The following is a 13,670-nucleotide window of genomic DNA, read 5'->3' as shown; positions in this document are numbered from 1 at the left end:
TCAGCAGGATCAGCTTTTTATCTGGGGGTACTTCAAGGAAACAAGCAACTGCCTTTCCATAGCTGACAACACAGGACCCAGGAAGTGGGATGATCTGGGGTTTAATAGTGTACCCAGAGCAGATTTAGGGTGACTTCCCACTTGGAAACAGTAACATGATGGCCATCAGCCCTTGGTAGCTGTCTGTCCCCACATACTGAGCACTTCTTGTGGCTGTTTTCACGTGCCTGTTCCTCAGGACTGCCATGCTTTCATAGTGGAGAGCACGCACTCACTTCTGTCTCTCTTCTTCTCTCTTTTCTGCAGAGAAATTAAATTAACGCTGCCAGAGTTAAGAATAGAAGGCAGCTCCGATCTACAGGAGCTTCTTGCAGATATGGAACTGCCTGCACTGCTGGGGAAGGGGGCAGATCTCAGTAAAATAAGTGATGCCAATTTAACAGTTGGAAAGGTACGGTACACATCACTGGCATTCAAAAAACATGCCTCCTGCTCAGTTTCAGCCTCTTTAACTGTATAAATTTACCTAGAACAAACCAGTCAGAGCCATGTGGGACACATGCTAGTAGGGGACTTTCCAGATGACTGAATGATAGTGAAGCAAGCAGGAACAGGTTTGCTTTAAACTACTCAAATTTCACCACTGCAGCAAACATAACGTGCAACAGAGAGATGAAGTTTAAGGTCTGAGCGTGCTAGGTACTCTGAGTACAAATTAGACTGCATTCGTTACCACCTCCAGCTCAAACACCTCCAGGCACCGCAGCTGGAGCAAGTAGTAGAGGCTGCAGCTACCAGGCTGTTGAGGATAATCCTCCATCACTTTGGGACTACTCCCAGAAATCACAAACACAGAGGTGCGTGCAGCACATGACCTTACCTGAAAACAGGCTCCAGCATTCAAGTCCCAAGGGGAGGAAGGGAGAGCTTGAAGGAGAGGGCTGTCTTTCATAAAAAGGAGGCAAATTATGTTCCAGAAGTGTAATTCCAGTGCTTTTATTTTAAAGAATGTGTCCTACCTTGCAAGTTCCGTCAGGGGCTTCAAGGGTAGCAGGATTTCATACAGCCCAAGTGCACAAGCAGCTGTAGAGCTTTTTCACATGTTATGGAACAAGTACTCCAAGGTCTTTTTTAAACACCCATGGAGTCGACCCTGTGCTGCTTACAGCTGCTCTACGTTACCGATTACTTCATGTGCTAGAAAGCACTTAAACCTTCATTCGTCTCTTCACTATCATACTCTGATGACTCTCGATTTACTCATATGTTTTGCCTTACAGGTAATAAATAAAGCCTTTTTCAAACTGGCCAGTGGTGGAACAGATCAGCCAGAAGACCCCGCAGCACAGAAGGAAGATTCGGTGTTCCTGGAAGTGACACTGAACAAGCCGTTCCTTTTAGCTGTTTTTGAAGAGAAGTCAAGGGCAATGCTTTTCCTCGGCAGAGTAACAAACCCACTGCACGGGGTTTAAATGCAAGCATGGGGGATGGGGAGGGAGGGGAATGATGCACATTTCCCATCACCTTTTTCTTATTCATCAGCCATTTTTACGATCTTGTTGAGTGCTCTACTTGGCTTTGAGATGAAGCAGGCAGTGTTTGAAATACAGCTTTTTGAAAGCTAAGACATTGCAACATTTCATCCTTGTTCATCCGTTTCATGTGAGGTGACTCAAATTCTTCCTCCAGCTTCTCTCCTTTCCTTATTCCCACTTTTCTTTCCTTCTGCTCCCAGCTCCCTTTTTTGATGCAGTGGTGACAAAGTAGCAGCCAGCAGGGCATTGACTTAAAAAACCAGTTTTATAAGCACAAGCAGCATTTACTATAGAAAGGTATAGAAAAGGACCTCTTCAATCCTGAAGAGGTCACTTTTTAATTTTTAGTTTGGTCAGTTTTGCAAGAGCCCCCCTTTTACATTACGATGAAGGTTTTACAGTTATCCACAGAGATTTCTAGCTTCATCAGCAACATTTTCCTTTAAAATGCTGCCAACAGCATGGGCAGGTTTCGCTTGTCCCACTGCGACAAGATTTTTTGCCTTGGAAGCAAAAACACATTTAGAGGAAGTTTCTTCTTTCTGCAGCCCAGATGGATACATTAATTTCTTAACTCTATGGAAAAACTAAAAATAGGGTTTGGTAGCATTAATGAACTGTGATGGATAAATTCTCATAGCCTGACAGAATTAACTCTGACTTTTTTTTAGAAAAAAAAATAAGGCCTACTATTCCAATACAATTCCATTCCTTGGATTACTTTCTAACCTGAGAGGCATTTATTACAGCCTCATAGTGAAAAAGAACATTACTGGTTAGAGCTCAGATCTGTAAACTTTAACATATCCAAACCATATGTTCTTAAAAAATAGTATTAATGTCAATAATAGATACTAGTATAAATGGTGAATGTGCTGCTACACACGAATAAAAAGGTTTCAGTGGTCCAATCCAACTCTTAACAGAGTCATAAAGGTTTGAAACATTAAACTGGAACAACAGATTATTAGACGACTCTTGAATTAGGAAGCGAGGAACTGGGAGTGAAATCTTGGTACTACGGAAAGCCTCTCAGCGGAACAAGGATTTCGACCTCTCATCTCTAGATATGTCTTCAGCACTGATGGCGTTTAGAAAATGACTGCAAACCTCTTTGGTACATGACGCCAGCCAGATGTATCCTACAGAACACGGTAGCTCATTGCCATCCACAGTGGCCCAAATGTCCATCTAATCCAAACCCACTAATGCCAGTGGCTTGCTATCGGTGATGTAGATACATGACAGATCCTTCTAGCTTAATGGAAAAGACTAATAAATAACACAACTCACTCCTGAGAATACTAGGATTTCAAGTGCTATGATACAGCATCTACGTATTTATCCGATTATACCGTATGTATTCCAGATGCTCTAACATCTAAATACTGTACTTGTACTATATACAGAAGCAATTAACTATAAATACGCAGAGATGGAAAGATGCAAATAAAACCACTTCCAAGTTGCTTTGCCACAGTTCAGTTGGGTTTACGTCCATAACTACATCCCTTGTTCTGGCTTCTGAAATTTGCTCCAAGTCAGATTTATGTTAAGACAGTAAGTTGCAAATTATCATGCAATACAGCCAGCGATACAGCTGTAAGCATGCAAGAGGCAGCTTCCAAGTGTTCATACTAATTTAAAAGTTATCCCATTTACTCATTAAAGTCAGAAGGTAGCATCAGCCACAAATAAAATTTCAGACCACAAAATGTTCCATTTCTACAGTGAAGATGGAGGATAACGAAAGGGAGCCCCTGGCCACGCTGCCAGTAAGTTCTGGGACAAAACGCCATTATTCACAGGCGGGGGCTGCATGCTGTTGGAAGACTCCACATCTTCTCCAGTGGCTACAGACAGAAAAACAAACAAACAAAACCCACCACCCACAAAACCAAACACTTTTCAGAAAAGAAACTCTGTGGTGGAGAGCACCTCTCCAGTGACACCCTGGAAAAGAAAAGGAAGGAAGAAAGGGCCGAGACAGGAACTAAAGGTGTACTGGCCAGAGCAAGGACTGGGAAGAGGGAGGTGCTGGAGCAAGTGCTACAGTACCAAAAAAATATGCGCTATCTGTACATGTACCCAGTCTCCTACATATTCAAATGGTAAAAAAAAAAAAAAAAAACACAAAAAACAAACCAGCCAACCCACCCACCTACCCAAAAATCCCCCAACTAAATCTCTCCGCTTCCCCAATAATATATACTCTCCCGAGACTTGTTTCTGACATCAATTTTACATCTAAAATTTTTATGGCATTTTATACTCTTCACTCTCCTCCAGTTCCACCAAATTGCTCTGCCAGGCACATAATGATGCACATTCCAAGCATCCTAAGCATCATCCACTCGGCTGCAGTCTACAGCTCAACAGTCTAGTGAATGAAGCACTCAAAATCATGCTCTAACAGATGGAGATTTGGAGAAAGAAAACGAAGACAAGGACAGGCTTTTTAAGTTTCATCAAAACAACATAGTTTATCCCTGAGCATAGCTGACAATTATGCTGATTAGCTTAAAAAAAAAAATCTAGGCAGTTTGCTTCCTCATCCCCTCAGTTCAAGCATGAAAATACATCTGCTGATAGAAAAAGGAGAGTAAACATTCCTCAATATTGAGTGGTCCGGCCAAATATACATATTGCCAGTTATCTTTAGGTGATGTGGTTAAAACAGTCTGGTCCACTTCTGGTACAATGCACAAACTTAAGAATCCAATTACCATTTTAGAGGAAAACATGCCACCATTCTTTCCCTCCTCAATGCTATTATACAAAACCTCTTCCAGCTAAATTCCTTCCAGACTCTGAAAGGCATAGCAAGTTTTCTTGCTAAGAAAAAGGCACAAAATCTGCATTACTGTCATGAAGTGAAGTGTACTTAAAAAAAAATAATCTGAGGAATAGAAGAAAGAGGATTAGTAGAGCAGAAGAAATCTCTATCAGAACACACTTACATGGTAGATCCTCTCCTCCTGACTGGTCCACAGTATCTGAAAATGCTAGAATTCATTTTACCAAAGACAAAGCCAATTCACACCTCTTCTTTCTTCCAACAAGGGTATCACAGAAATTTTTAACTAATGTCGTATTCCACTGAAGGAAAATTAAATGCTATTCAAGCAAACAAAAATAAAAGATGGGGAACTGACATAAAACCAGTGATGTAGACATTTGCAGCAATCATAGGACCATTCAATAATTTTGATTTGCTATACAATGTTATTTCCTGCCCTGAAATTAAAGCTGGTCTCCAATGGAAAAGAACAGAATTCAGCCTGTATACTCAAGCAAGCTGATGATGACAAGTAGGAAGCAGTGTTATTGCAGGAAGATGTGGGAAATCATGTGCAACAAAAGGGCAACTAACTTTTTCATGCCTTTTTGGTTTGATACACAGATCGCATCCTCTTCCCTCATTTTGGAGGATACAAAGCTGTTCTATCTTCAATCACGAGCATGCACAGATCTCAGAATCTGCTACTTTTGTGACAGCTGTTATAGAAATTAAAATTTATAGATACACACACCTTCCCAAAGAAGAAGCTGCACAATGCATTTACAATACTACAATCTCAGTCTCAGACTACAACTTACACATTCATTTTAAAATAAGAAAACATCGTTGAAAACAACAGTAGCTAGTGGTAGGAAGACATTTCTACTCCCGACTCTTAATAAAAGCAAACGAAGAGGTGCAGGGAGACCAAGCTTTCTAGGTTCATCAATTAGAAGCCTGGAAAGATGTAATACAGACAACAAACTTCTTGTTCGTAAGCAGCAAGAGTTACGTTCATTCGGCAGTGTGTAGCTAAGCCCCTGGCTGGCTGAGGATCTCCGCGTCACTGAATGAGACAAACAGATCTGACATCCAGCAAGTTGGTTCACTTTGCTGTTTCTTTCTTCAGCAATTAATTTGGATGCTCTCTCAATTGTATATGTTGCCATGAACAGAGAGATGCTAAGCAAACTAGAAGAGCCAAATCCTGCTCTCCATACTCAGATTGAATCCAAGAAGAACCAACATAATTTTAAGCAGCAGTACTTTCCCCACTGCACCCCTTTATAAAATCGATTTTAGAAAAGTCATAATAATCACCTATCCTAATCGCTTCAAAAGCACAGTGATCACATAGTTGTGTCTTCTCAACTAAAATATGGTCAATTCTCCAACAGTGAGAAATAAAAGCCTTAATGCTGTGAAAGATTTGCTCACTACAACTTCAATGCTGCATAACAGCCATGAGCTACAAACTCCGTCTCTCTCAGTGGTTGGAAGATTTGCATCATCTTCAGCTCCCCCATTAAGACCCAAGCTCTCTAAATACTTTAGGAAGAAATGGGTATTTTTAATTCATAAACATGAACTAGAATTCCAGTGTTAAATTTTCACAGGGTAAAAACCCCAAAACCCACAAAACCAGAGATAAAACCTTCCTGCACTCACACAGGGCATTCTCTCATTTGAAAGCCTCCAATTCACCTTCTACTGTCCCCAGACTGTGTTACGTGTCCCTCACATATACAAGAGAAGTGTCAATAGGCAAATCACTCTAGGTTCAAGAGAGCTCTTTGTTAATCCTTCTACCATTTAAAACCCTAATAACACTTTCAAATTTCCTGCTGTATAAAGATGCACCTTGTACTGAAGTACCTAGGTTTGAAGTTACAAGAATTCTACATGTATTCAAGCAAAATATTCCCCAGAATTCTAACAGACAATATAATATAAATCAGAAATATGCCAACTCTGAATAAATTTTAGCTTAGTGAATCAAGTTTTAGTTTGAAGGAAAAAAAGGTAGCCTGAATGTAACAGCCAGTAAGTTAGATACCCATACTAGAAATTATTTTTTAAATTTGAAGTACTTTAAGAGCTTTTTTTATGCAGCACTTCTCACCAACAAGGTCCGTGAAGAAAACAAATCAGTAAAGCGAAAACACTCAAAACCCGAACAAGAGCTAACCATATCCCATGATGAGGGAAAGCAGTTAAGTGCAATGCAGTAACAAGAAACAGCAGATTCCTATTCCTGTAAGCACCTTCTTTATTCCAGAAGAGCTGGAATGAAGTCCCTTTGAAAGCTTTTGACCGCCATCAATGAATACATTTGATTCAAAAACTTACGGGACATCAAAAGTTAGGAAGACAATTTATTACATATTATTTTCATCATATAAGTTCATCCTTCTACATTTTAAGATGTACAACAAAAATAAAAACCCATTTTCTTCCACTTTTATTCTATAGTAGAAAGTTTAGAACTTTTGACTGCTTTCCATATAATGGAAAACTATGGTAAATTCTCAGTCTTTTGGTGAAACAAGGCTACCTTGACAGAAGATGCACCGATTTGTTGCTCAAGATACATTAGGAAGCACTTCATTGCTACTTATTTGGTAAAATAAAGAAGAGTTAAATTCTCTCTCTTTCTTCTAGGGACATTGTTTATCTTCAATCACATGCCTTCAAAAATATCTAGGATTGTTCCGCTGTAGCCTGATCCTTGGCAGTTAGAACCAGCTCTGTAAGGGCTGAAAAGCTTTTTATGCTGCTTGTTTCCACTCCCATCTTTCGTATCTAAAACGACACAGAAAAAACATTAGTTTTCTTTGAAACATCAAAAGCTCACTAATTATTCTACTTAAAACATTTAGCAAAGCATATGTTTTGTCCTGCATCGACGTGAGGCAAGAAAACCGCAACTGCATACTGTGCACACTATAAAAAAATTTGTAGCCAACTTTGCTCAGTTAAGTCTTTCCAGTTAATGTAGTGTCTTGCAGGGAACATTTAACAATCTTCTAGGCAACTTGTAACTAAAGCCTGTTGGAAGTTTTCCAATGAAAACGGTTAGAAAGAGAAACTTGGCTGTAAGGTTGTTTTTAATGCATTGATTTCAGTTGAAATTTTTTCAAACCCCAAATGAGGTTTCTGGACAAAACTTTAAAGATAAACATGAATATATCCAAGAACAGCCAACAGCATGATGATGAAAGCATTTCAATAGGCTGCAAAAGCCTATGGTTCTAGCCTCGAACTTCCTGGGGGATGAAAACAACTCTACAAATAGAGAGGTTGCTACGAGTCATTTCTTACCCAGGAAATCTATTGCTCTGACAATTAGAAAAATATGGCCATGAGAAAACGAAGAGTGCACTGAAAAGAAAAATATCGATCTAAATAAAACCATAATGAAACGATTCTGAAAAGGCGTCTGCTGCTGGAACTTTGTAATGCTCACTTGTACCAAAACAGCTCCTACATGATTATGAATAATCTGTCCCAGTTCAGCTTAAATTCACATTGCAGTGATGTTAGTGCACATAAGAGGAATAAAAGAACAAAAGCCCAACCCCAGCCAAAAACTGCCAAATAACAGTTCTTGTTAGTAAGTTTTCCATACTTCCACCCAATAAGTCTCAGATATGAGAAAAGCATCTGCTCACACACAGGCAGACTTTATCTACCTGTTATAATGCATCAACAGCATCTGCTCATAAACAAGACCGATGACAACTGCTTGGCAGCTAATGATATGGACTCGCACTTGGAAGTTAGTTTATTTCTATATATCATTTTCAGAAATAAATGAGTACAAAACAGTATGCTTGTACAATTTGATGGAACTGCTGCACACATTTCCTGGAATATTTTCTTCTTTTATTTGTTTTGTTATTTAAGGTTTCATATTTGGCACTGAAAGGAACTTACAGTTACGCAGCACAAGAAGTAAGGCTAACATCTTCAAAGCTCTTGGGAATAGACCCTTGACTATGCAGTAAGTCAAGGCTAGAAATACCCAGAGAGAAGGCAAACAAAAGCAGGGCCATAAAGATGTTGCTATCAGAGCTAAGGAAGGTCCTTGCCCTCTGATCTGTCCACACAGTGTTTCTTCTTTGTGCTTCTAAGCACTAAGCAGTACTTGAATTTTGAATAGTAAGAAATACAAGCTTTGCATTTGTATAAGAAAGGACAGGAAAGCATGCATTGCTCAAGTGGTATCTACAATCACCAAGGTCTCAAGTCACCTCCATTATACAGATGTGAAAAAACAAAGCAAAAACCCCCAAAACCAAAACCACACCGACAAAGCTTTCAAGACCAAAAAACTAAGTCAAGCTTCCCTTTCCTCCTCTATTTCACTCCATCCAAAACCAGTAATAATAGTAAACAAACTTTCTCATAACTTACTTGTTCTCCAAAATACTCGACGTCTAGGGCCAGCTGCAGTCGGATTTTGTTATCATCACTCATGCCCCCATTTGTACCAACAGGGTTTGAAGCTGCAGTTCTTCTGGCTTGCTTCAACCTTTTTAGGCTCTCTTCCATTTTCTTAACAGAACTTAGCACATCAGACACAGTTTCATAATACCTAAATTAAGGAAGATTAATGAGAAAGAAAAAAATTACACTTCTACAGAAAAGCCTACTTTATACACATCAGTACATCACTGGGCCTTGGAAAAATGCTGAACAATGCTGGGAGGAATGGTTTTCCTTGTGAAGAAGCTACTTATATTTCCATCATTACCGATTAATCAGTATTTCCATCATTAGTTCTAGAGGTCAATCTGAAGATTACTATTCAGTGTCGAAGCCTCCTTCTCATCACATTTTTGACCTGCTCAAGATGTTTGAACTCAATAGAGACCAAGGAATGCAACTGCTCAATTTCAGTCTGAATCAGCCTCTATTTACAACCAATAGAGTGCTAAGTAAAATTCCTTTTACAAACAGGACAAGAATAACCGCCTGACAGACCAAAAAATACCTAGTTTTAGACAAGTTCTAGAAGTGTACATGTATATGAGAGCATGGAAGTGCATACTAGTCAGAAATGCCTATTTCTAAAATGAAGAAACTGATCTAAACAGGACTCTCAGCCAGTTGGCAGGAAGAGTCAGAGGAACACTAATGCCAAGTTAGAAATGGTATAGATGGAGTAAAACATCGCTTCCCACATACTGGGATCCACATTAAAGAAAGCATAGAATCAAACAAGATAATCAAATCAACTAATCAACAAAATTTCAAAAAGCCTTACGGACTGAAATCCCATGCCTAAATGGGAAGGGCATAATATCATATAAATTAACTAACAGATGCCCAGGACAGCAAGTTGTTAACAATAGCTAAGAGGGGAAAAATAGAGCAACACTGGGAAATTAGAGGATCCATAAGAGAAGGGATCAGACTGAGCTATGTTCTAATCATTTGCTAAAATCTGTAACTTTCAAAGACCCTCTCTATGACAGTGATCAAACTATTACTGTAAGAATTAAGAAAGCTGAAAGAATCCTCCCGATGCTTACTTTTAAACAGGGAGGCAACAGAAAGCAGGCAAGCTTTTTTAAGAGATAATTAGATAGGAACGGTCAAAGAAAAAGTGCTTGCCAGTGCCATGGAAACTGTTTCAAGATACCATTCTACAAGAAGTAAAATATACCAGTAAGAGTCAACCGTGGTCTCTTTTCATATCTTGGTATTTCCCAGTCCCACTCAATTGTGAAGACTTCCTTCTTCTGCTGTACTTAGAAGTTCATCTGCCTTTAAGCAAGTTTAATCCTCAGTGATTTTTAACCAGAGTTTATGCTCTTTTCTGTTTTTCTCATTTGGATGAAAGAAGATATTGTCACAGTGGGAAATTAAATTGATCACTTGTCTCTGCATTCTCAATTAAGAAACTACAAGATTACTCCATTTAAGAAATTCAATTTCTTTGTCTCTTCTCTTGTTCAGTGAGGATAAAAAAACCAAACTGATAAAAATAGTAACAACAAATCATGAAAACAGAATTCAACAGAAAGATCTAAGGAATTAACAAATGAACCTGCCAAACTTACCCCCGTGTTTAACCACTACCACTGTGTTTAACCTAGCACTTAAGTCGATTTTGGTAACGCTGACACGGAAAGTGAGAAACTGCTTTTTTGGGGAAAAAAAAAACCTCTGGATGGATTGAAGGAACTACAGAACAGTTACTTACATTGTGTGGTGTCACCAGGTTTACTGAAGCTCTAAAAGCAAGGCTTAGTAGACACAGAGAGGTAGGTAGACAGATAGACAAGAATTCACTCTAAGATATTTTAGCTCTACAAGCATGGGACCTGACATTCCAGAAATCTTTGGAGTCCTTCAGCAATGTTACTTAAACAAACATAACTGCTATGGATTAATAGTAAGCTTCTTTTTATGGACTAATAACTGGATAAAGGAAGAGACACCGAGCTTGAATAAGCAGTTTTTTGTGCAAAATGGACGTGACCAGTGGAATCCAGACCAATCCATGCTTAGCCCTGTCCAAAATACATAAGAATAATTTTAAGGACAGTTAGTGAATATTTGAGTGTCAAAACTGTCTTAAATTATAAGTTTATTCTGAATAACCAAAAAAGTGACTGCAAAGTGCTGCAGATGTGTTGGGCGTTAATAAGTACCTGAGAGGTGCCAGAAGTGGAGCAGCAGGGAGGGATAAGGAGGCGAAGGGCAGGAAAGAACTCACATTCTGACTACAATTTAAAGCCTCAGTATTATGTGGCTAATTTTCAGAAAACATCAATCCAGTGTTCAGCAGCAGTCAACAGACAAGACAATATGCTAAAAATTATTAGGAAAACCATGTAAGGACAGACAGAAATCACCAGCGTCACACTTTAACCTGTATGGACTCTTCTGATCATCCCACCTATGACCAGAGAGGACAAAGAAAAACAGCAAACAACAGCTATAAAGATGGGAAGAGGAAACATCAAAATAGGCTAAAGGGACTCTTTAGCCTGAAGCAAGATTACAGAGATATATAAAATTACAGCTGAGACAAGGAATAAATCGTCCATAATGCAAGAAGTAGTGGGTATCCAGTGAAATTATCTGGCAGAACTTCCAAACAAAAGCGAGTATGGCTTTCTCATGTTACACATGTTTAACTGGTTGAACTCACAGAACGCAACATCCCACAGCAGTATGAATTTAAAATACAGCTAGACAAACAGACAGAAACAAAATCCATTAAGGAACTTAATGCAGATGGCTATCCATGCTCAGGAAGTCCTCAAGATGCTAAGTAGGAAACAGAAGATCTATTAAAGAAAGCATTGCTTTACGACTGCCTTATTAAACTGTGAACAGTTAGCTCTTCAAGAGCTAAAAAAAAATCAAAAGGTAGGTGGTTTTTTTTAAACCACTAAAAAGTTGGATAATCATTACATACATTAAAAAAGTGAAAGGAAAATAGAACTCAAGTTTCTTGAAAATTCGACCACTGTTCATTGAAAATAACATGAGGTTAAGGTCTTACGTCAATTCTGAGACAAAATGCAAGTTTATAGTTCACTGCTGCATCACTAGAGCTAAACAATTTTTCAAATGCCCTATCCACAATGCCACAGTTTGCACAGATCTGAGCAGAAGTCAGGTCTCTGGATTCCCTGCCCTGCTTTTCCTCTGCTGAATACACAACACCAGAGTAAATCTGAAGAAATACCCTGCCAAAAGAGGAGTATATTCTTGTTTTCTCTACAGTTGTGTTAATGGGCACTGGAATTTTTAATTAATGCAAAGAATGTTCTGTATGGTTCTCTTACTTCTGTGTACTTTCAGAGAGGGCACTTTCCAACCATTGATGAATCATGGGCTGCTTCAATATATCTTTGTATTCGTTCTGCAGTCGGTAGAAGGGCTTAAGAGCACTGTCAACATAAGGTGAAGCTTTAGTTGGCACCTCCTGGTAGATGACAAGAGAAACAAGGTGAGGAAAAAGAACCAGTAATTTACTTACTGAAAGCATCAACACCAAATGATAGCACACATATAAAATGCTACGCCTGTACCTAAGCAAATAGATACATACTCCATTCACGACATATCAACGAAGAGGTCATCATACATAGGAAAGACACCATCACAAAATCATTCAGTAGTGTTATACAATGTGATATAATATAAAACAAGGTTCAGAATGACTGAAGATTTTTGAGAGATGCCACTCCTATTATCAGGGCATGATCCTGATTGCACTTTCTGCTCACACTGATTTCAGAGAAAGCTGAGCAGACTCAGTGTCCACAACAGCCTATTATATCTTTGTTAAAATACCTACTATTTCATAAGATACTTCACTAAACTGAAGACATTGTTCCTTCTGTTCTTATACCATCCTGCTCCCTCAGTATATTTCCAGAATAATGCTTTTGGGATAACTAATATCCCCTCACTATCTCCTTCTCAGCTAGTTTTGGTTGCAGAATGCTTCATCTCTCCAGGGATGATCCACACATAGCTTGGGCGAACCTCATGCACTGCAAAGCAACAGAACATATCCAGGGTAGACAAAATCCCTGACACCTGAAATACCTCATTAACCTCTTAGAGTTCTAAATCTTAGAATTTGGCCAAGCAAAAGAGTCTTTGCAAAGACTATCCTCATGCCAAATTCTGAATTCTGCTGAAAAATCAAAGTATTAGAACATAGTAAAAATAAAGTTGCCAGAACTTAATGTGACTGTAATAATGTACTTTCTCTACCCAAGTCGTCTCGCTCCTGTTTATCAGTTCAGGCTTTGTACCACATAAAGCCAGTTAAGACTGATGGCCAAGAGAGCAATGCAGTCACACTCATGGGAGTACAGAGCTCAAGCTACCAATTTGACTGAACTGAAGGTGGATAGCTCCTATGTCCTTGTTTTGGCAGAGTTAGTCCACCATCTGCTTAAACATCCCATGGACAACTGAGAGATGATGGCAGTCTACTAAATTGCTATGCAGAGTTTGCTTTCAGACAACTGAGCTAAGCAGCGTAGGGTTGTTGGGTTTTTCACCCTCCTTGGATTTACATACTTTGTTCTACTCTTTCCTTAACTTTAAGTAAAAATATTCTGTGTTAAAGACAGAACAAACTAGTCACTACATAGATGAATTTATTAGCCTTGAGGTTGTTTCTTCTTCCCTAATAATAAACTGAAGTAATAAACTACTCCCTTAGGAACAACTTCGCTTCCAGCTTACCCTAAATGTTTACCATCCAAAGAAAATTTAATATCCTTGAAAGAAGTAGACTTAATAGCTTTAAATTTTTCCATTTAGCCATTGAAAAAGTACAGCACTGCTGGTGGCAGCGCAGTTTCTTCGTG

General features: G+C 38.9%; 2 protein-coding genes across 2 annotated transcripts in view; one reads left to right on the top strand and one right to left on the bottom strand.

The window, feature by feature from the left end:
* Positions 1-1,591, top strand: part of AGT (angiotensinogen (serpin peptidase inhibitor, clade A, member 8)) — a 6,711-nt gene extending 5,120 nt beyond the window's left edge. Inside the window, exons 3-4 of the mRNA XM_009329187.1 lie at positions 258-451; positions 1,281-1,591. Coding sequence (XP_009327462.1) covers positions 258-451; positions 1,281-1,472 — 386 coding nt within the window. The 3' untranslated portion in view covers positions 1,473-1,591. The remainder of the gene's footprint in view (positions 1-257; positions 452-1,280) is intronic.
* A 5,088-nt stretch (positions 1,592-6,679) lies between these two features.
* Positions 6,680-13,670, bottom strand: part of COG2 (component of oligomeric golgi complex 2) — a 57,783-nt gene continuing 50,792 nt past the window's right edge. Inside the window, exons 16-18 of the mRNA XM_009329238.1 lie at positions 12,126-12,265; positions 8,734-8,914; positions 6,680-7,119 (exon numbers count right to left, since the gene is read on the bottom strand). Of these exons, the coding sequence (XP_009327513.1) occupies positions 7,018-7,119; positions 8,734-8,914; positions 12,126-12,265 (423 nt within the window). The 3' untranslated portion in view covers positions 6,680-7,017. The remainder of the gene's footprint in view (positions 7,120-8,733; positions 8,915-12,125; positions 12,266-13,670) is intronic.

This window comes from Pygoscelis adeliae, unplaced genomic scaffold (assembly GCF_000699105.1).
Source record: "Pygoscelis adeliae isolate BGI_AS28 unplaced genomic scaffold, ASM69910v1 Scaffold77, whole genome shotgun sequence".
Lineage (NCBI taxonomy): Eukaryota > Metazoa > Chordata > Aves > Sphenisciformes > Spheniscidae > Pygoscelis > Pygoscelis adeliae.
The sequence above is the reverse complement of the archived record's forward strand: the minus strand, read 5'-3'. Positions and strand labels throughout refer to the sequence as shown.